The 22892-nt window shown below is 43.2% G+C and overlaps 1 protein-coding gene across 3 annotated transcripts in view; it reads right to left on the bottom strand.

Annotated features, from left to right (window-relative positions):
- The window catches only part of RIC8B (RIC8 guanine nucleotide exchange factor B), a 54606-nt gene extending 40253 nt beyond the window's left edge, over positions 1 to 14353 (bottom strand). Inside the window, exons 1-3 of one of the 3 annotated variants that reach the window (XM_074983843.1) lie at positions 14209 to 14272; positions 8839 to 8886; positions 2996 to 3056 (exon numbers count right to left, since the gene is read on the bottom strand). Coding sequence is in view for 1 of the 3 variants with exons in the window: in XM_074983841.1 (XP_074839942.1) it covers positions 8839 to 8886; positions 14209 to 14295 (135 nt within the window). In the remaining 2 variants the exon portion in view is untranslated. Of the gene's footprint in view, positions 1 to 2995; positions 3057 to 8838; positions 8887 to 14208 lie in introns of all 3 variants that reach the window. The other 2 variants (XM_074983841.1, XM_074983842.1) reach the window with 2 other exon arrangements.
- Between the last annotated feature and the right edge of the window lie 8539 nt (positions 14354 to 22892).

The raw sequence follows: 22892 nt of genomic DNA, 5'->3' as shown, positions 1-22892 counted from the left end.
CTGTAGCCCATTGTGTTTTCTAACCGAGGTTTTTCCGAGTTTTAAATTCCCAGTTGATTTTAATTAAGCTCTCAGCAGGAGGTTCACGAGATGGGCAAGTTTTTAATTTATTTAATACGCCTACTTTAGCAGTGTTCTGAGGGCAGAATGGTTAATGAAGACAATAGGCACTCCACACATAAAGCAGATGCAAAACAGGGCCCATAAAAAAAAGTAAGCTGAGCTCTCCCCCTTGCCCTCCAAAAACTCTCACAGCCCAAGTAGGGACCCTACAGCATTTGCACTGATATGGTCTATATTGCACCCACCTTTGCTACAATAAGCAAAAATATCCACAATTCATTGGAATCTTAACATCAAGCTAAAACACATAAGGTAATGCACTCCATGACCAGCAGCTATTCCTATGTTGTAGAGTGACAATCCTGGGTACTGGGGCAATCTGCAATGATATTAAAAATTCTGCAGCAGCTTCATTTAAAATATTAAAGGGGTTGCAGTGGGGAACAGGTTAGTGAATTAAAAATAAAGAAGAACAATGAAATGAGTACAGCAGCCCTCATTTTATATATGCTCCACAGTTTTGCACTGACCTTAACGATAGAATTACAGAACTTGTCAAAGAAAGAAGTTTGGAGTATTTAGCAATCAAGTAGGAGACAGCTCGGGATTTCGACACCAAATACATTCATCCCTTGCTATACAAGCACTGTAAGCAAAAACTCATAAGCAGGGCACTGAATTCCCATTAAAATACAAGTAAAAGTCTCTGATTGGTTCCAAGTGCTCCTAATTCGGCAAAGGAGTGGCAGCATTTGGCGCTACTTTTGAAAGGTCAGTGAACCTTGAGTTTGTGGGTGGGGATGTTGGGGAAGGTTAAAAGCTGGGGGCAGTTTGGGTCCAGGAGAGGTGGGGAGGGTTAAAAGCTGGTGGTGGGTTGGGTCTGTGGGGCAGGCGAGGGGCATTAAGGCTGCGGCAGGTTGAGTCCACAGGGAGGGTGGGGTGTTAAGGCCGTGGTGGGTTGGGTCCACAGGGTAGGAGGAGTGGGGGGTTCAGGCTGCTGCGGGTTTGGTCCATGGGGCAGGCGGGGGGAGTTCAGGCTGCGGTGGGTTGGGTCCATGAGGCCAGCGATGTGTGGGCGTGGGTGTCAGGCTGCTGCAGGTTGCATCCGTGGGGCCAGCAGGGGGGTCAGGCTGCAGCAGGTTGGAGCCATGGGGAGGGGGGTAAGGCTTGTATTAGTGGGGTGGGGAGTTCACTTGTCTCGTGAACAAAGGTAGGTATGTGTCCCCCTTGTTTTAGCGAGTACTCATAACTAAAGTACTTGTTTAAATGAGGGATGAGCGTAAGATTGTTTGGAACTGCTGGATAAGTGGGACAGATGGCTTTTTATGCTAATATGATCAGACATGAAAACAACAGAGTGCATTGATTTAAATCAAGGTGATTTAAATTACTGATTTAACTCACTAAAATAAATAAATAAATTGATTTACATTAAGTTACTAAAAAAAGCTAAGACTATGTTTAGCGTGCACTTATTTTTGGACTAAGTCCAATTGAACTAACCTGCACTTTTGTTTTTCAAGAAAACAAGTACAAAACGGGGGTCCCTTGAAAAGCTGAGTTATTCTGAAGTAAAATAGGGAATAGATTTATGGGATCACTGTTATGGTCTGTGACCACAATGTAATATAAAATAAGAAAATGATGCTCAGTGGCAACTGGCAACTTTAGATTTTTCTTGCTGCAGCTTTCTGTATTGCATACTTCAACGATCGATTCTAAACCTAATTAATTAATTAGACAAGGCATAAGGATTAGCTGGCGATGATTGCTATGAGAAGGCACCTCACTGTTTTAGAAGGAAAAACTCTGATTCAAGAATTCAAAAACAGACTGACATGGTTATTGCAGTCAACTGTGCAAATCCAGTACTGGACAGATAGGCCATGAGAGAAGTTGCAGACCAACACTGCCCATAGATCCTCACCACCACTGCTAGCCACCGTCTCGAGACGAAAAGAGACCGTAGTAGTAGTAGGAGTAGTAGTAGTAGTAGTAAGGATTAGCTAAGCTAAAACTTTTTCCTAGCAATATCCAACACAGCAAACATCTTGGGAATTTACTTGTCAAACCACACTTCTAAAAGGCATAGAGAGGGTCTTGAAGAATGATGCTTTGCAAAGTGAATTATTTCACTTACTGACCAGTTGATCTTCTCAGGCATATCCACATCATTTGCTCCCAAAAAGCAGGCTCCCTTATGATGGCTCATCCTTACAGCTAGGCCCTGCATCATGTTCTTGCACTGCTTCCACCTGACACATTTTCCATTTTCATCCAGGGAATGAACTTCTTCAAAACTTGCCCAGCTAGGGTCTCCTTTATGCCCAGAAGCCATGATGGCTTTCTGTGGCAAAAGTGTGTCAGAGTAGACAGCTGTGCGTGCGCTGAATAATATCTTCCCTTTTTCTTTCCAGTTCATTCCACTATACCTTTCTATGTTGCCTCCACCCTTTCTTATATATTGTCTGTCTTTAAGACAATGTCTTATCTAACGTCTCTGCCATGCTTGGCCACACCACCACTATATAAGCACAAAACAAAAATAATCCCATCCAACTTGTGTCTTTCTAACACCTGCTCATCAAGACAATCATTCTGATCTTACATATGGCTCTTCTTTCCTACCTGATGAAACCAACTGCACAGGCTACTTCACTATCAGCCAACAGTTTAAAAACTTTCCAGAAATTGCTGAAGCACATTACGTGCATCTACTATGTTCATGTAGACATAGTTCAGGGAAAAGCATAAAACTATTTGATAGTCTACACTAGCAGACCAAGTCAAGGTTACAACACCTATTAATGGATGTTAGATTCACCAAAAGATGCCTGGGCTATCTATGCCTCCATTTCAGCTAGTTTAAACACTTCATAGTAATGATAAATATTGGATGCCCTCCAGAAGATTTGAGTATTTTTATACTCACCTGGCACCACCATCACTGGTTGCTGCTGCAGACAATAAGAAAGCAAGACACTCTGGAAATTCTAGTCATAAGGAGAAAAAAAACCTCAAGACAATGTTTTTCAAAAAGAAAGTGTATTCAACATCTTTATGAAGCCATGATATCTACAATGGGATAGACTCCGATTTTAAAGACAAATTACCCACAGAGCATGAAGATGAATTTAAAGCTCTTCCTAGAGAAGGACAGGTTATTGCTCAAACATCTGATCAAACTGCATTACAAGCTGAGGATTCTGGTGCTCATTTAAATGGCTATTGGTATCATAATGCAACATTCAGCATGGTTACCAGCCTCAGTTTTACCAGAAGTTCCAGCAGTAATTGAATACTTGTCATTCAATGGTCAGAAGCTACTCAATATTCTTTATCATATTCTCAACACCAGAAGCCTTCTAAATGATTTAGAAAAAGATGTACATATTAAAAGAAGTCAGCTCAATTACCTCTTCCCTGATAGCTCAGTGGTTTAAGCACTAGCCTGCTAAACCCATAGTGGTGAGCTCAGCCCTTGAGAGGGCCATTTAGGGATATGGGGCAAATGTGAAAGGGATGGTGCTTTGTCCTGCCAAGTGGGCAGGGGACTGGACTGGATGACCTCCCGAGGTCCTTTCCAGCTCTATGAGATGTGTATCTCCATATATCCTTTATGTAGTACTAATCTACAAAGATCTATAACTTTTTACTTCACACTTGTTCCTATCTTTTTTCCAACAGGGTTGAATGCCATTTGCCATAGATAAAAGGCTCCTTCAGATAAGCAAGGACTGTTATGCCCTTCAATTTCTAACTTTTGCTTCCTTCTTGCCCCACTTCCTGGCTCCTTTTCAGGGACTAGTCTCATGAGAATGTCACAGGCAACAACACTCAGGTGAAAGGAGGAATAGCTTAGCAGTTAGTACATTAGCCTTGTAAACCCAGGCTCATAAACTCAATCCTTGAAGGAGCCTTTCAAGGGCCTGGAGCAGGTTAGATTAAAAAAAAAAATCTGATGGGGATAGGTCCAGATGTAGTGCAGGAGACCGGACTTGATGACCTCTCAAGGTCCCTTTGAGTTCAATGACATATGTATAAATCTCTGTGTTTTAGTATGCAGATGACCTCATCAGGTTAGAAGCATTAAAAATTAGTACATCTTTATTTCCTCATAACAAAAAAAAAAAAAAATGGCTGGCATTCAATTCTAGACCTCAGGAATATTCAATACATTCAATAAAAGTTCTACACAGTAACTCTTAATTTATCCCAGCGCTAGACACCAAGGATTAGTTCATTACCCTCAACTTACAGAACATTTATGTTGTTCTGTTTGCTCAGTCCCTTCACCATCATCAGATTCTTCAGTGCAACATGTGCCTATAGTGGTGGAGGAGGTGGCGGCTCATTCCTCCAGGCTGCACCAGTGGTACCTGACAGAAGGCGAGCAGTGGGCCGGTGGTTTTGGGAACTGGGCCAGAGTGGGTGTTGGGAGTGGGCCAGACAAGAGGGTGCATGGGGCAGCTGTGGCTAAGGGAGTGTTGGGAGCGGGCCAGGCGGCGCCAAGTGAGTGTGTGCAGGGGGGACTGTTGGGAGCAGGCTGGGTCCTGGGAGAGTGAGCTGCAGGCAAGGTGGGAGCTCAGCAACAGGGGAGCAGGTGGTGGCAGGGAGGATGGAGCCAGCCTGATCCTCCCTCCCATTTGCCATGTGTTCTTTCTTCTTGCTCACATGATCCTCCGCAAGCCCCAAGCAGGGGCAGCAGCAGCACCAATAGCCCATGAGTGCTGGGCAGGCAGTACAGACCCTCTGAGTGTGATGGCAGACGAGCAGACTGAATGGCTTCTGCCCCCTCATTCTATATGAGATGAGGGTGTGGGATACTTGGGTCCCTGGATTATTCTGGATAATCCAAATGGTGTATGAACCATGATTCGGGCACCAGATTCCAAAGGAGCATGACTCCTTATGTCACCCCAAGGGAGACAACCATGTCAGAAAATTCCCCACTGTCTTGTGGGTAGGTTTAGCAGATCCAAAGGCTATGAGACTAAACCCAGACAGAAAATCCAGAGTGGAGACCTTAAGGCGGTTAGCAGTGGATATGCAAGTCCACTTACAAATGCACTGTTTTATGGCTCTGCGGAGACATTATCCAGTCTGGGTTCTTCCCTTCTGAAGATCACTCACTTGGGAAGGTGTTTACAGGGTGCCTGGTAGTGCTAATAGCTCTTTTATGCATGCAAACATTGCAGATATTTTTATCTGGACAGCTGTCTTGTAAAGGGGAAGTCACAAATGCAAGCCATGGCAGCAGCAAGCAAAGTGATGAAGTTATTTTCATCCCTGGTTTTGGGATCAAAGTTAAATCTGGATCTGTCCCAGTCAATGGGAGAGCTATGATGAACTCTATATTCAATAGCTATGAGAGCATTCTTCCTAGTGGACATATTTTTAAAAAAAAAATTGTATCCTTCACGTTTGTACCTAACCTCTGCCTACAATAAGAAAGCATTTCAAACTTCTAGGTCATAGAGTTTCATACTTGCTAGTAATTGCAATTGCCATATTATGTCTAAGACTGTTTCAAGCATGGATCAAGTCAGCTTACAAATCAATACTCCATGATTTGTCACTAAAAACAATGATACCAGATCAAATCTTGGAGCTTTGATGGAATGGTAGATGACAAAGGGAAATGTATGTGTGGCAATTGCTATGCTTCTCCAGTCATGTCCAAAGTTCTGATAGCTAATTTATCCAAAATAGGCTTGGATGCACATTTTACTTGCATATTCAGGATCCCTGACCATATCTAGAATCTGTGACTCAAATAAACATACTAGAATTTAGAGTAGTGAGATTAGCTTGCAAAAATGTTTCTGCCAGTCAAAGACTCCTCAGTTCAAGTTCTCACAGATAAACAGGTGTGAGATCAGACCACCTTTGTCAAGATGACAAAACTATCAGAATGCTGTATTCAGAAGTACATCAGTCTGACAGCTCTTCAGTTCCTGGGAGAGAAAAATGGTACTATGGACTAAGTAAGCAAACATCCTTGCCTCATTGGGGGGGGGGGGGGGGGGCGGGAATAATCAAAATTTCTCCACTAACCCATGTCTTCCAAGAGTGGGGAATTTTCCAACTAGACTTGTTTGCATGAGATCAAAACAGGAAATATCAATTTTTTGTTCTTGAGCAGAAAAGAGTCTGGAATCCAACGGATACTTTCATAATTTGTTGGTCAGACCATTTGATATATACTTCCCCTCCACCTTCACTGATCCCAAGACATGAGAAAAAAAGATGAGAAGGTTTGAGTGATGCTAGTAGCTCCAGGTTGACTCCATTAGTATTAGATCTGAGAACCAAAACTGGTGTCAAGTCAGTCACCACAATACCGGTACAGAAAGATATGATCTCTCAGAATAACAGCCTAATTTTTCACCTTCATATTTCACAGTTTGGATAATACTTGGATGTCCTCAGCAGACAAGTGTTCTTCAGCTGTTCAAAATAATCTTCTTCAGAGCAGAAAGATATCCATCAGGACAACGTACACAGCCACATGGAATCACTATGGGCACATGCTAACGCTTTTGTTTCATTTTGGTGATGTGTTCCAATTATTTTAGATTACTTATCTTTAAAAGCACTTTGAACAAACTACTATTTCAGAGTACATGTGGCAGTGATTTCCACATTCCATCATCCAACAGAGGGAAGGCAAGTTCCCCTCAACCCCTTTTAATGGAAAGATTTGCTAGGGCTCGTCATGTTTTTCCTTCTGTGAAAGAGATCACTCTAACATGTGACTTAAACCTTGTGCTCTCTTTACTAACAGATCTGCACCATCACTACTTTGAACTCCACCAAGTTATGCAATTCATCTATTATCAAAGTGGAATTCCTAGTGGCGAATTACATCAGCTTGTAGAATAAGCACGTTACAAGCAGTGTTCCCCCTAATTTTTTCCCTCCATGAGCAGAATAAGTTTTGTTATGTGCACTAAGGCATGTGCAGATGTGTTCCACCACTAGAAACACATGCTGCCCACAGTAGGTGCTCTGCTAATCAACGGGGTGGCACATGAATCTCTCCCAGGCAGCCACCGAAGCGCTCAGCTTATAGGGAACACTAGGTAGAGGACTTAATGATAAATCTCTCCAACAGTTTTTCTTATGGCTACAGTGCCTATGTGACTACAATTGTCTTTTTGTTACAAAAGTACAGCCAGAGTCTCTTATCAGTTTATTTACTTCCCAGTTTTCTTTCCAAAACTTTATGTAATTTAAATGAAGCCAATGACAAGTACGCCATGTGACCAAAAAATCATCATTATTATGTTATCTGAACAGAACAAAATTTTTTGTAAAACTTCAAAACAGTGTGGCTAATGGTCTACAGCCGTAGATATTTCATTACAGTGATTTTTCAAAATTGTTGTCTAATTGTACAAGATGCTTATGATAACGAAAAACCTCTGCTGAATATCAGAATTCATTCCATCAGAGCACAAACTGTATGACTACCATATTTAAGATAAGTTTCATTATCAAATACAGGTAGAGCAGCTACCTTGACTTCAACTCATATGTTACGCAACGTTATTCATCAGCCACTGATTCAAGCCTTGATGCCCGTTTTGAAAGACAGTTTTTAGATAACTCCTAGCTCTCACCTCAGTGATTAGCCAGCAGTGATCCACACTTTCAGTAATATGAAAAACTTAAGTTACTTAGTAACTGTGGCTCTCCACGATGTTTCACGCGTTGCATGCACAACTCTCCTTTCTTCCCCACAACTTGGAGTCTGATAAATGGACACTCCGTGAAGGAAATGAGTGACAGCTGGGAAAGCTATGTCCTTTTGTGGAGGATGGGGCAAGGGTTTGCAGGGTGTACACCTAACACCTCCCCTGCACATCCCCAGTGAAAGCATTTGCTGTGCCAGCTCTACACCATAAATGGGCACCACATGTGCAGAACATCTTGAAGAAACACAGTTACTGTATTGTAACTGTTCTTTTCATTACTAATTCCAGTAACCAGAGCAAGAGCACAAGCCTCTTACCCTCTCCTTTTGCCAATGAATCCTCAAGTCAGTCTGAAATCAATTTTTAAAAAAAAAGCAAGGGCCTTATGATAATGCACTTCTTCTTATACCATAACTTTGAAAAACAAAAACAAAACCAACAGCACTTAATGCCAGATTTTTCTGGTTTTCCCACAACCTGTTAAATCCCAACACCCATATAGCAACATGCCATAAAATACAGATGTTTCCTACCTTGCTAACTTTAACTCCCTAAACATACAGCATATAATTTGCTATTTATAGCTCTTTAACTATGAAGTGACACTTATTTAGTTATTTTATACCCCCTGTAGTTCAATTTTAGAAGCTCCATAAGCCTCTTTTTCCAATTATGTACATTCTTTCCACCAGCAGATGCATACAGGAAACAAACTGGTGATATACTATGGCTATGAAACGAGTTCCTCCATTGAATGTGCCAGTTTTTTCCTTGGCCTTTGCAAGTGGATATTACATTTTGCCTAGCTGAGTTAGTGGTCCCTTCAATTATTTTATCCTAATCATAAACTTCAACAAGATTACTTGTCTCTTTTGCTATTTTTCTTTATCAGTTCATCAGGAACTCTGAGTTCCTTTTTCTGAAAGCCCAGAGAGGCAAAAACATGTACCTTTGTAAGTACGACAAACTCTCAAATTTATACTATCTTAATTGTAGCTGTCTCCACACCACACAGAGCAAAGGAAAGACTGCCTGATAGGAGGGATGCACAAGTAGAAAGATTTGTTTTGCTTACCTTTCTTTTCTCCTCATCTGCAGGATCAAATTTGAAAGTGGCCCTATTCTGCAGAAAGAAACAAGTTTAAATTTATAGTCCAGTAACATTTGTCATATTGGTCCTCAGTTAAAATGTAAAATTACTGCCATACTACGATTAGGACAAATGCCAGTTTTAACACTCAGTTTGACAGAGTGCAAAGGGACTTTCTTGAATCATGTACTCTAACCCTCTGTATACCCAACTGTGAGACTGTAGTAAGCGCCTCTAAAAACTGTTCCCCAATCACCTCTATAGCTGTAGAATGAGCCTGGATCCAAGAGCTAGGTACCGTAGACCCCCAAGTTACACAAAATTGACTTACTCAGGGTTGTGCAAGAATGCAACCTCTGTGTAACTTGGGGGAGCCAGGAAATCAACCAGCACAGCAGCGCTGGTCAGTATCCTGTCTCTGTGAGTGGCAGGCAGCCCAGAGACTGGCTCTGGGCTGCCTGCTCCAGTCAGTGGCAGCAGCCAAGAATCAGGATGATGCCCCTGAGAGGAGCAGTTTCCCCAAGTCCGTTGCTGCCCCTGATAGGAGCCAGGAAACTGACCAGTGCTTCCTTGCTCCTCTGAGTGGCAGGGAGCTGGTGCCTGGCTCCAGGCTGCCCACCATGCATGGGAGCTAGGAAATTAACCAGCGCTGGTCAGTTTCCTGGCTCCCCTGAGTGGTGGGAAGTCCAAAGCCAGGTGCCAGCTTCCCACCACTCACAGTCGCATTAACCTGAGATACACGCAACTTGAGTGTGCATATCTCAGAGTTCTACCGTAGTTCTAAACTCTACCCCCAGCATGGCCATAGCGAAGTCACTTATGGCCAAAGACTGACCCACACTGTGATCAGAGGCATTGTCGTTACTAACTTCAATTTGTAGTAGAATCAGGACAGCAAGTTTCCCTTAAGTGTAAACCGGTATTATTGCCATCTTTTCAACCTACACAGCTGGTAAGGATTAGTTACATGTGTAAAGCAGCAACTCACATTTTACATACACAAGCAGATGGCATGTCTAATTCGAAAGTTGAAAAATCCTGCTTTAAATTGATTTTTCCAGTTTGGGATATTTTTAAAATAATTCGCCCAGAAAAGTTTTATTCAAATATCACTGATTACAGTACAAGATCTGTTAACATACTTCTTCAATTTCTAATTTTTATTGGTCATCTAAATGCATAACCTAGTGTTCTTTTATTCTGGGTACAATAAAGTCTGAGAAAGGTGTGGTCTGATGGACCTTGAGCTCATGGACTGTAAGTTGTATTTTAGAATTCTCTGCACTGCATTAAATATTAATCATCACACAAGTGGCAAAAAACAATTTTAACATTTTTCAAGAATGCTAAAAAAAGATGGAAAGCAATAGAAAGGTAGAGTGTAAGTCTCTTGTTATGCTATGTAATTTTATCTAATGAAGTGAACACTGATTCTTTCCTATCTTTAACACTGTAAGAGGAATAAAACAAGCTACATAACCTTACATACAAATGATCCAAAGAACAAGTATGACTGCCTCTCATGGATTATTGAAAGGCACTCTGTCTTGCATGGCGCCAAGCATGCACCTATTCTGCCCCCTGTCAAATGTTATCAGCATCAGCTCCACAAGTAAAAACAGGCTCTCACTGTCAACCTAAGATTCTTTTTACTTCTTTCACATAAGACCTGCCTATCAATGCAAAAAGTAAAATAACTGGTAAGGCTGTGATAGCTGTTACTAACTATACTTAAAATGGTCATGAAGATACTAACAGATCATTTCAGGGAAGCTTTGGATTCATCTTTATGAAACCAGAACTGGCTCAATATTAAGAACCACCACCCAAAACTGGAGATGAGCTCACAAATACTACCCCCTCACCACAAATATTTTGAGTGGAAGAAAGGGGCCCAGACATGTAACTGATATAGGGATGTCTTGGGGGTTAGGTATCGTTAAGCATGAGGGAAAAAAAAAACCCACACATTTAGGCTGTGGCTACACTACAAAAATAACTTCAAAGCCGAGCGTCTACACACACCCTACTTCAAAGTTCAACTTTGAAGTAGGGCACTACTCCATTTCCAGGAATGGAGTTAAGGACTTTGAAGTTGGGCTCCCTTCGAAGTTAACTTAGAAGTAAGGGAAAAATGTGTGTAGACTCTCTGCTGGTACTTCAAAGTATTGCCTAACTTTGAAGTTATTTCCTACTGCAGATGCACCCTTAGTGTGCCACTGCAAATGGGGCCATAAATTGGGGAGAGAAGGAATAAGCACCTAAACAAATGCTCTTTTTAAGCAGCCATCTGCAACCACCAAGAAACAGCTCTTAAACGTTAGACATATACAGAACTTGGTCCTTCTACAAAAGAAATAACTACTGTTTAGTAGGGAGGGAAGATACCTGCTGCTTTTAGAATTTGCTCAGTTTTGTTTTCTTAAAAATTTGATGAGCATGCCTACAGTAATAGTGTTTTCTTTTCTCCATGTGTCTTGTTAAGAAATCTAATCAATTATCAACTTTTAATGGCACCTACATATTGTGACATTTTCTGCTTATGTCTGAATTTGCCTTCGAGGATTAAATAAATGAGATACAGAAAACACTGTGGTAAGACTTCTTTGCAAGAATAACAGACAGAGAAAGGCCCAGATCAGGACAACGTTTAGAGACTCATTCCCAGGCCAGCTTTTTCTGGAACAGACAGCAAAACCTCCAGTCAGAGGAAGAAATTTTAACCACACCTTGAATGCTAAATCCTACTGAGGAAAGCTTCCCAGCCCATTTCCCACCCGAAATTACTGGGGCATGACAAGTCTGAACAAATGAGGGATTTTTTTTCTGCTGGACAGGGGAAAATAGAAATAATTGGTGAGATGTATGTGTGCATTCAGACACTGATTACATATATGGAACTTAACAAAAATACATTTGTCAGCTTTAAATTCCTGTACTGTCTGCCCTAAAGGCATTACACCCTGTACCACAGGTGACAGTTACATAAAGTCTCTGCTGTGACAGGCAAGAGAATTCTAGAGCAGAAGTTCACACACAGGGGGTATCTTAGCAATCGTCCTAACCAATATAATCAAGTTTAGCAAGTTTCAGCAAAGAACATGCTGAAATACTCAGTCTCCAACAAAACCCCAGGTAGCTGAAGATTCCCACTAAAACAGACAGGAAAACAGCTACTGTTGTCATTAAATATCAGAAACCACAACTTAGTGAGAAATGTAGACAAGTTCCTTTCCATCTCACATGTAGGAAGACAACCATTCACTTATCCAGTTCAAAAGTTTCCCTTTTAAAAATCACAAGGCTAGAAACAAAGAAAATGAAAATCTTACTCCCTATAAAGTCATGAGGAAAGTCTTGGTACAGACTACAATCTACGGCCAAGACTCAGACTGAACTGATAGTAAGCTGAGAGGAGCTGCTGCAACAGCAGTAAAAGGAGACATAGCAACTTAAGAAGCCAGCACTCAAATCCAGCAGGTTTAGAATTAAAAATGAGCCTGCACCTGCATCCAGAAGCACTAGACAATACTTCCAGCTCTGAAGAACAACTGTAACAGCAGCCTGATGGAACAGAGAATTAGGCAGCTACTTCCTGTGTGAAATGATCTTCAAAGATAGACTACACCACAACAATCTAGATGTCATGATTGGTCTTTTTTTGTCTGATGTGGACTTCATCTAGCCCAACAAGCAAAAAACTGCACCTCTACCACTCATGCTACAGGTAATCCAAAATATTCACAGATCCTTTGATTACACATGGGTATAACCCTGTGGTAACTGAGAAGACATCCCTTTGCCCGCCTTTAGGCGGATACTTCTTGCCAACATCTCCAACTCAGCCTTTTCCAAATGAGCTTCAACTGACTTTCTTGCACACTCATACCCTTATTGTGGCCACTCACAGAAGCAAATTAAATCAGCTGTCTCCCAGATTTTATGAAAGAGACAGAAATACATTTTATTCACATACTGACAGTCATCACAGACCACATGGACTCCACATCATGCAGCCTCCTCACATGTACAAAGCAGGTCCTTTAGGTGGATAAGTTACCCACCATCATCTTCCAGGGGAAATGAATGGAATTACTTAAGTGTGATCCCACCCTCCACCCCAATTCTGCAATCGTGCTATTAAAAGTAGCAGTCAATAATGCCACAGCCGCAGCTAAAACAATCATTATGGTATTATTATTACTGAATGTGCAGGACAAATCATCGAGATTTCAGGGCAATTAATATTAATATAGTATTCATACGGTGCATGATGACTTATAATCTAGGGAACACAGACACACATTCAGGTCTATTTTACTGTGTAATTTTACATTAGGATAAAGTCTAAAGGCCTCAACCTTTCATGCTAAGCTCTGAACAAACATGACACCTTAACCCTAAGGTGCGAGAAATGGGAGAGTGGGGTGGAAGAAAATATAAACACAGATTTGCACAAATATTAATCTTCCCTGAAGCTGCCTCATTATTGATCCCTCACATAATAAAATCCCCACTCAAAAATAGGAATACTATGTTTTTTCAACTCTTCCATCAGCCTGCAGTACCAGTAACTGCTAGATTTTAACAGGTGTGGACAAGGATAATAAAGTTCTTGCATGGCTGTCAAATAGATATACACACTTGTTTCCCAAATCAATCGTATAACCATCAAATAGTTAAATATCTTGTCATGTTGAACACATGTAATTGTGGTAAGAAGGGAAGGGATAGCTCAGTGGTTTGAGCATTGGCCTGCTAAACCTGGGGTTGTGAGCTCAATCCTTGAGGAGGCTATTTAGAGATTGGGGCAAACAGATGTCAGGGATGGTGCTTGGTCCTGCCAAGAGGGCAGGGGACTGGACTAGATGACCTCCTGAGATCCCTTCCAGTTCTAGGAGATGTGTATCTCCACTTTTTTTATATTAAAATAAGAAATGGGAAGCATAGAGACTGGGTGATGAAACAAGCAGGCAGTTATTTCACAGAAGTATATTTGGGGAACTTATGCAAGGTAATTAGTGTTTGTTAATTTGTGCAAATTTACAAGGTAAAGCAGAAGGGGAGTTTGCAGAGTAACCAGGGCGCTGCAGTATATGGGACCATCATCATACCCTGTGTGCTCCCGAGGACACAGGATGTGAAGACACTGAACCGTGGGGGGGGGCGGCGTTTATAACAGGACAAGGAAGCGGAGCCTGGGAGCACTGGGAGTGGGACAGGTGGGGGGGGGGCGGCACAGTGGGGGGGAGGGGCTCGAGGGCGTTATGCGAGGGTGATGTGCCAGGGCTGGAGCGACGTGGGGGGCCGTTACATGCAGACCGGGGGGGGGGGGCTGCCCAGGGGGCCCGTTACCTTCTCGTTGTACCGGCCCAGACTCTGCTCCAGGCCCTCGGCCCCGCCGCGCCCCCTCACGGCCTCCAGCGCCGTCTCCAGCTCCATGCCTACGGTGCACTCCCGAACAGCGAGCGCCGCAGCCGCAGCGCCGCCGCCCACCCAGCTGCGCCCCGACCTTCCACCCTTTACCGCCAATGACGCCACATTCGCCCTGGAAACCAACGGCCCGGTCCCGCCCCATCTGAGTGGCGGGGCTAAGCGGCGGAGGGAGAGTTCGGTCGCTATTGGATGGGCCGGACAAGAGAGAGGCGGGCTCTTGCCCGATTAGTGGTAGCGATTGGCTGCGCTCCTCATGTCCCGGCAGAAATATCTTCGGGTAGGGTCGAGACACGAAAAGACTACATTTACCAGCGTGCAATGCGCCAGGGACTTGAGTTTACCGCGAAGCATGTTGGGAGTTGTAGTCCCGTCGGGCTACGCCTGTCATTTGGAAGCACGAGCGGGAAAGGGAGACCTTTCTCAGTCGCCACGAGAGGGTGGACGGGTACTCAGCCGGTCCCCTGCCCCCAGCCAATCCCACAGCTGGGGCTGCCGAAGTGCCGGTACCCAGGACTGGCAAGTACTGGCACAAAAAAAAGCACTGCAGCTAATAACAACGTGTGCCCCCTCACAGCCCCACTACCACTGGTGCCCTTTTGCAGGAGGTGAAAAGGTCCCACTGGGGGTGGCGGGGGGGCGACGATTACCACTTGCAACCCAATAGGCAGGACTGGCACCTCGCATGTGCCCCCCTGGGGCGTGGGCCTGACCCAGTGCAGGCTGGAGGGACAATCGGGGAGGGAGTGCAGGGCTGTGCACGCAGCCGCAAAAAGGGTGTGGGTGCAGCGCTGCAAGTGTGAGGCTGTGTTCAGAGGCAGTGTGATTGCACAGGAGTGGGTGTGAGGCAGTTGTAGGGGGAGAGAGAGAGTTTGATTTAGGGCAGAGCCATCCTTGCCAAGATGCAGAATATACAGCTGCCTAGGGCACCCAAAGATTTGGAGTGCTGCACCACGGTGTCTTACTGGCTCTTGCTATCCCTGTTGTGTAACTCTTCTTCCTCTAGAGAGGATCTAGTTAACTTAAAAGTGAAAAAGCCTGCCAGAGCTATTAGCAGAACCTGTGAAAAAGCTCTTCAACTGGTACTGCAGCCATTTATCAGGCATTTGCCAGCCCCTGTGACTTTCTGAATTTCCTATCAGACCTCAGTTTAAAATTTGTTTTAAAATTATTCATTAGCGTGTTGCTGAAGATTATAAAATCACATCTGAAAAACTGTTGTGGCCCCCCCCTTGGCTGCCATCAGGCGTACGGGTACCAGTTTAATACTACTGCCTAGGGCCCCATAAATTCTAGGGCTGGCTCTTAGGGAGGGAGAGCTTGGTCAACCCTTCCCCAGAGGAATATTCTCATTGCACCCTTCTCTATATAAAGATATTGTTTCATAGGGTTGATATGCCAGTAGCACATGAGGTTACCAATGCACAGTGATGCCCCTCACTCTCTGTCTCTTTGTCCTAAGGTTGGAAAGTCTATGAAAGTGGGAACCAGGCAGGTACCAGAGGGAGGGTGTAGTGAGGTTATGGTGGGAAAGAGGGACAAGGAGGTCTTTTGTGGCTTTCTCTTAGGCTGTAGCTGAAGATGAGTGCAGGCACTGCTGTTGTGCATGATCTTCATCAACAACCATGGACTCAGCACCCGTTGGTGTCTGATTCCTCTCTCACTATTTCCTTCCATCTCTCCCTGTTCAGTGTGGAGTGGCTTAGTTTCAGTAGACTAGCTCCGCACCAATCTATAACATCATCTACCCATTCTCTGTGGGGTCTGCCTCTCCTATTCGAACCGTCCGTCCATATAGCCAGACAAAAGCTCCCCACTACAGACCAGCTTTTGCCTCCCCTCTAAGGTGCCTCAGAGCACACAGGGCACTGAACAGCAGTTAAACAGCACAGTCTTTGATGCCTTCCTAAAGGGGCCCAGATGTGCTGGCTCATCGTGACCCTGAGGAACTGAAAACACAGATAGAGGGCTAGCAGGCTAACCGTTAATGAAGGACCTCAGAGAACTGCCTTTGGCTGGCATTAATGGAGTGATGCACCCACACAGTTATCCCAGAAGAGAAATCTCCACCCTTGTAAAAGAATGTCCTGTACTCCCAAATTGCTTATCTCCTGTCTTACAAGTGCAAATTAAGTAAGAATTGTCCTTGTAAAAACTGGTGTCACAAAAGACAGACCAGTACGATCTGGCACCATAGATAAGAAAGAGAATACGTGACCCAAGAGTTATAAAGATGGGCCCAGCAGCACTCTGACTCTGAGTGCAGTCCCACCAACTACCTGCTGGTCGGGTCAGGTGATTGCCTCCTGAGTCCGCAACTGGGGACGCCCAACCTCGTATTCGTCTTTCCGCAGAATTGAGTGACTGATCCTGGCTTGGCTACGCTGGTATCGAGAGACGCCAGGAGGGTAAGATGTACCCACATTAAGGTGTCCTTTTGGTGTACACAGTTAAAGAATTAGAGCTCTATAGATAGATGTCGTTGTAGTAAGATGTCGTTGTATTGGATTGTAACATAACCTGTTAACACCTGTACTCTGCTAGCATATAAGAAGTAGACAATAGCCTTTTGTAACCTCACGCTTATAACTGTAGCTTAATAAACTTGTAACTAGTTAAGATCTAAGCCTGACTGCTGTTACTCTTTGTGTCTGCAACACAGCCGGCACAATCAAAAGAACTTTAACTGTTTGGTTACCGCAGCCTGGCCATAGGTGAGAGTACTAAGAGCCTAGCATAGAGTCGTGCTGCCTCCACAGGGAAGACTCCTGGGGCGCCCGTCAGTCAACCCTGGCTGCCCGCTGCGAAGGAGCTCCCTGCTCTAGCAGTAAAAGACTCAGGTGTTTAGGACCCTGGGGCATCCGTCAGCCTTGCCCAGGCTGCCCACTGCAAAGGAGCCCAGCGCTCTAGCAGTTAAAGACTCAGATGGTAACAAGGGCATAGTTGGTACCTCACCGCACATTACCCGGCCACTGGCTAACAGTCCATTATGCAAAATACCAGTGTTTTGATTTTTCATTCATCATTCATTCTGCAAATATGCCCAAATAGCTCTAACTTCTGTTGCAGAAGCTTCTGCAGGAGGTTCTCTTTTGGCTATATCTTCCTATATAATTCCTCATTGGTGACCTTCTGCATCCATCCTATTCTCAGGATCTTTCTATAACAACTCCTCTTGAACACCAGCATTCTTCTCTTTGAATCTTTTGTTATCACCCATGTCTCACCTCTATACAACATGCTGCTGAATACACGTGTTTTCAAAATGCTCAGCTTTGTTCCTAAGCTAATCACTTTGCTTTTCCAGATCTTATCCATCACCTTCAAACTCACTCTTGCTTTCGCTATTCTAGTCGATATTTCCTTCTTACAGTCTAGAATGTACATTATGTTGCTCCCCATATATGTGAACTTCTCTATATTCTCTAGTTCAATCCCATCTACAGTGATCTTCCTTCCTATTTCCTTATCTCCTAGTACCATTGTTTTCATTTTATTGATATTCATAATCGGTCCATTTCACTTCCCTTCCTTGTTTAGCACCTGCACCATTTTCACTGGCTTCTCCTCATCTTCCTCAATAGCTATGTTATTTGTGAACCTGAAGTTGTTAATTCTTTTCCCATGCACAGCAATCCCTTCTACCTCTTCCTTGATCTTGTCCATCGCTCTCTCTAGATGCATGATGAAGATACTCAGCGATAGCGGATCTCCTTGTCTCATACCTCTACTTGTTCTAAATTAACTTCCCCACTTACTGCACGCTCTCAGCGCTGCCTCCGCATTGTTGTTGATATCCTTCAACAACCATATCAATCAATAACCATATCCACTCCACATTCAATAACCATATCCACTCCCTATGACTCCAACACTGCCCAAGTCACTTTCTGTTCTAAACTGTCAAATGCCTTCTGAAAATTGACGAAGCAAGTGTAGATGTTCTTTCATCGAGCTTTTTCTATCAGTCTTAGTACCAATATCTTCTGTATGGTACTTCTATCTTTCCTGAACCCCCCTTGCTTGTCTGTTAGAAGTTCTTCCATCTGCGATCTTAGTCTCTCTGTCAATATCATCACCTCACCTAGATGATTTGTTAGGGCAACTGTTCTGTAGTTCTTGCACTCCAATGTACTTCCTTTCTTGTGTATTGCCACTAGAATGGATTCTTGTCCATTGCTTAGGTGCCTTCCCGTCTTTCCATGCTATATTATACAATCGGTGTATTTCCTGAATCATACTTTCTCCACTGCATTTGATCATCTCTACCATGATCTTATCATTTCCAGGGCTCTTGTTGTTCTTTAGTCATTTCACTGCTCTTTCTACTTCCTCTTTTGAAATATTGGTCTTGCTCTCAATGCTTGGTGGAGATATCTCTTTCACTTTGATCAGTCTCTCAGAGACACTAGCATCCAACTGTGCTTTGTATAGATCAGTGCAATATCTTGTTCATCACTGCACAATCTTCTCCTTGTTCATGAGCACCTCTTCGTTCTCACCTTTGATCACCATCTGCTTTGGCTTCCACTTCCTGTTAATATTCTTAATCATTTTATACACTGCCATGGTTTTACATTTGCTGTAATACCTCCCTATATCTTCACACTGTCCCTGTAGCCATTGCGCCTTATCCTTTCTGGCCGCTTTACTTGCTTCATTGCATTTCACCGTATATTGCTGTTCTGCCCCCTTGGAAATATCCCTTCTGATCTTCAACACTCTCTTCTCTTGGACCAACTTCAGTGTCTCCTGCATAATCCACTTCTTATTAATCTTCTCTTCTTCCAGAACAGTCTGCTCAGTTGCCTTGTCTATTGTCGTGGCCGTTCCTTCGACTCTCTTATCTAAGTCTTTTTCTGTGGCCACATTTCTAATCTCCTCTTGAGAGCTGCTCTGTATGCATTCCCTATTTCTTCCTTGCCTATCCTTGCCACTTCTCTTCTCTTATTAAACTGTGTCTCACGCTTTCTCTTGAGTTTTAGCTTGATGTTTGCAATCACTAGACTGTGGTCTGAGTCTATATCTGGTCCTTGGAAATTTCAGCACTGCTGTATTTATGTTACCCATTTTCTATCATGTTCTTGGACTTCCTGTCATTTGATTGCCATGTCTACTTCCTACAGTCCTTTTGTTGGAATCTCATGTTGGAGATCACCATCTCATGCTCCATAGCAAACTCTAGTACTTTCTCGCTTCATTCATTTCTTTCTCTGTATCCAAATCTTCCCATGACTCTCTCACAACCTTCGTTATCTGTTCCAACCTTCGCATTCCAATCTCCTCTGATGATCAACACATATCTCTTTGGTATCTCCTTCAGCGTCTTTGTCAAGTCTTTATAGAATAGCTCAAGCTCTTCCTCCATACTGTCTGATGTAGGTGCATATGCCTGAATGACCAAGATGTTGAATGATTTTGCTTCAGATCTCGCTACCATCATCCTTAAACTCACCAGTTCGTATCCTAATAATGCTCCTCTATCTCTTTTGTTAACAAGGAATCTGACTCCTGCCTCATGCTTCGTTTCGTTCCCTGACCAAATGATTTCGCAACTACACATCTCTCCTGATGCCATTCAGTGCGTCTCCACCAGTCCAAGTATATCACATCAATATCTCTCCATCTCCTTCTGAGGCAGCTCTAATTTTCCAGTTGCCACCGTGTTCAAACGTTCCATGTTCCAACTGCTAGCCTATACGTTAGTTGTAATTTTCTTTTGGTAGCCAACTTATCGACCCAACCCTGATTGCTTGATTCGTGTTGCAGACCTCGTTTATCTGGGCGACATCTGAGCCAGCATCTTTTATCATTTAGTAATACTGGTATCAGATTTCATTAGTATTCTTGTTCCACAGTCAGCACATCGTGACTCATCTGACCAACCCTACTCCTTTACTCAGGCTTTGGACTGGCATGTAATGCCCAGAGGCTTCATGGTGGACTTTGTTGTGCATGAGATAAAGTTTAAAATAAATATTCTGGTGCCCAACTAAGAAAAGCTGGAGCCACCACAGCTGGATGGCCGGGGTGGGGAGGGATGCGTCAAGCAGTCTATGTGCTTATAAAAAGGAAGAGGCAAGTATGTACACTGCACAATTGAACAGTCTTTAAATTATGTGGAGCATTCAAAAGCAGTGTCTCTCAACCTTTCCACACTATTGTACCCTTTGCCAGGACAGTTGACAAAATTGCTGGGCCCCTGGACAAGGTGCATGTGTGGATTCCATGCTCACAGAAGGGGTGGGGCTTGGGGCTGCCCACTCCAGCCTTTCAACACAAACTGGAGTGTGCTGCACAGGGCTCTGGCAGCAATTTCAAGGGCCTGGGGCTCTGATTGCTGCCACTGCTGCAGTGGCAAAAACAGTGGTTGAGAACTACAGGCCCTTTTAAATCACCAGGCCCAAAGGTAGTTGCCCCTTTTTCTCTCTCCATCCTCAGGCCTGCCCCTTGCAGGTGTCTGATTTGTCTTGTGTACCCCCATGTTATACCTCACTTAAAAACTACTTGCTTACAAAATGAGACAAAGCTAAAAAGAGCCCAGGACACAATTACTGAAAAATTGCCCGTGTTCTCATTTTGACCCTATAATTGCAAAATAAAGCAATTGGCATATAAATATTGTACGTACATTTCAGTGTAGATAGTACATAGAGAAGCATAAACAAATCATCATATGAAATTTTAGTTGTACTCAACAAATTTTAATTTGTGTAGCTTCTTACTTATGTACCCTATTTTAAAACTAGGCAAATATATAGATGAGATGATGTACCTCCTGGAAGAACCTGGGGTACATGAAACCCTGGTTGAGAACCTCTGCTCTTCAATACGAAGACAAACCAGTGCTACCATCAGTGAATGATAAGCCTGACATCTGCAGTGTCACCTTCTCTTGTGATTCTCAAGAGTTTAGTGCAGTTCTACCTCCTGGACTCATGGCATTTTGTGAGAATCTTAGCTTCCATTTAGAAAATAAAACTAGTTTCTCCTTCCCAAGTGACAACACGATTGGCTCTCCAAAATTGCCTGTGCATAGTGAATCCTTATGCAGAGAAAGTAATGATGGGCATTTGCAGTGGCCTGACCAGTAGCATCCACACAATGATAACGTCACAACTAGCTACCAGCTCCTCTTCCCTGCTTACTTTGTCATTTGCTCCATAGAGTAAGAGCTCAATCTGGTACCAATAGGAGATATTGCAGGATGAGTCCTCAAAATACAAGGGCAGAGTTTTTGTGTTCTTATATGTCTGTGAAGCATTTTATACCTCTATAGGTTAACAGCAAAAACAAACAACAAATAAATAACCCCCCAAAACAACAGCAATGACTAACCACCTTCTACCTATTCAGAGCAGTGTATAATCTGGAAGCACTGTCCAGATTGCAGAAAATTACCTATTTTGAAATAAAAAAGTGCTTCCCCGGAACTTGCTCTTTATTTCACTCAGAAGGAATTTACTTACTCAACACAGATCTTCTCCCTGACTCCCAGGAGTGCTCACTCAGCAACTCTGAAGAATACTCTCGCTCTCAAATATTTGATTGCACAGCTGAATATATCCTGAGGCAAGGGCATTAACAAATACCAATAGACCCCCACCCACCCCCAAAAAGAAACACTTCTGAACACCTTGGGCATGTATGTATGAGTAATCCCGATCCAAACCTGGATTTGAATTTTCTGCAAGGGCCTCGATCACAGTGGGTTGAACTGGAGCCCCAAAACGGCACATCATCCAATCTCTGGGACACAGAGGAATTAAAATCCAGTCCTAAACGCTAAGCTGATTTTTTTTAACACAGACATATCAGTATAACGCCTTCTGAAAGAAATCATGCAAAAAATGACCCTTCAATAGTTCTTTAAACGACATTGCATATAATAAAGTACAAGCCTGCCTAGCACTCCTTCTCTCGCTCCAAAATAATAAAATGTTCCTCTTATTTGCATACAGTTTTATTAAAACCTAAAAAATATACTCCAGAAAACAGTCACTGGCACTTTTAAGGCACATCGTCAGTATCCTCTGTCCATTTTAATTTACACCTTAGGTAGCATATGAAAGATTAGGATTTCAATGAAAGGCGGACAGAATAAATTGCATCTTCCCCACAAGAACTGCCAGACCTTTTCAGATGGCACATACCATGAGCTCTTCCCATGTTAGTCACTTTATCTAAACCTTCCAAAGCAGTGTTTGCTCCTGAATTTCATGGATTTCAGGGTCAGTCACAACAGAATTGGGAGGTTGGGGAGGTCAGAGGCCATTTTTGTCAGAGGGTAGTGACCCTAGCAGCAAGAGGTAGCCTGACAAAAAATTGGATTCATTCTAGTGAAAGTAGTTCTCATTGCACTTCCCCCGCTGAGTCTTTTTTCTACCTGGTAATGAAAATCCTGCAGAGCTATAGTGGAGCTTCACTCCAGAATGACAAAATCGCCATTTTGAAAATGTATATGTAGTAGTCTTGGGGCGGGCATGGGGGGGCGGGGCGGGGAATAAAAAATGACAGGAGACTCTGCCAGAGAGATGTTTATAGTTAAACTCTACTTAAAACTTGTAACTAACAAATCATGACATTTTAAGTTGCTATGGTCAAGG

This window comes from Carettochelys insculpta, chromosome 1, assembly GCF_033958435.1.
Source record: "Carettochelys insculpta isolate YL-2023 chromosome 1, ASM3395843v1, whole genome shotgun sequence".
NCBI lineage: Eukaryota > Metazoa > Chordata > Testudines > Carettochelyidae > Carettochelys > Carettochelys insculpta.
The sequence above is the reverse complement of the archived record's forward strand: the minus strand, read 5'-3'. Positions and strand labels throughout refer to the sequence as shown.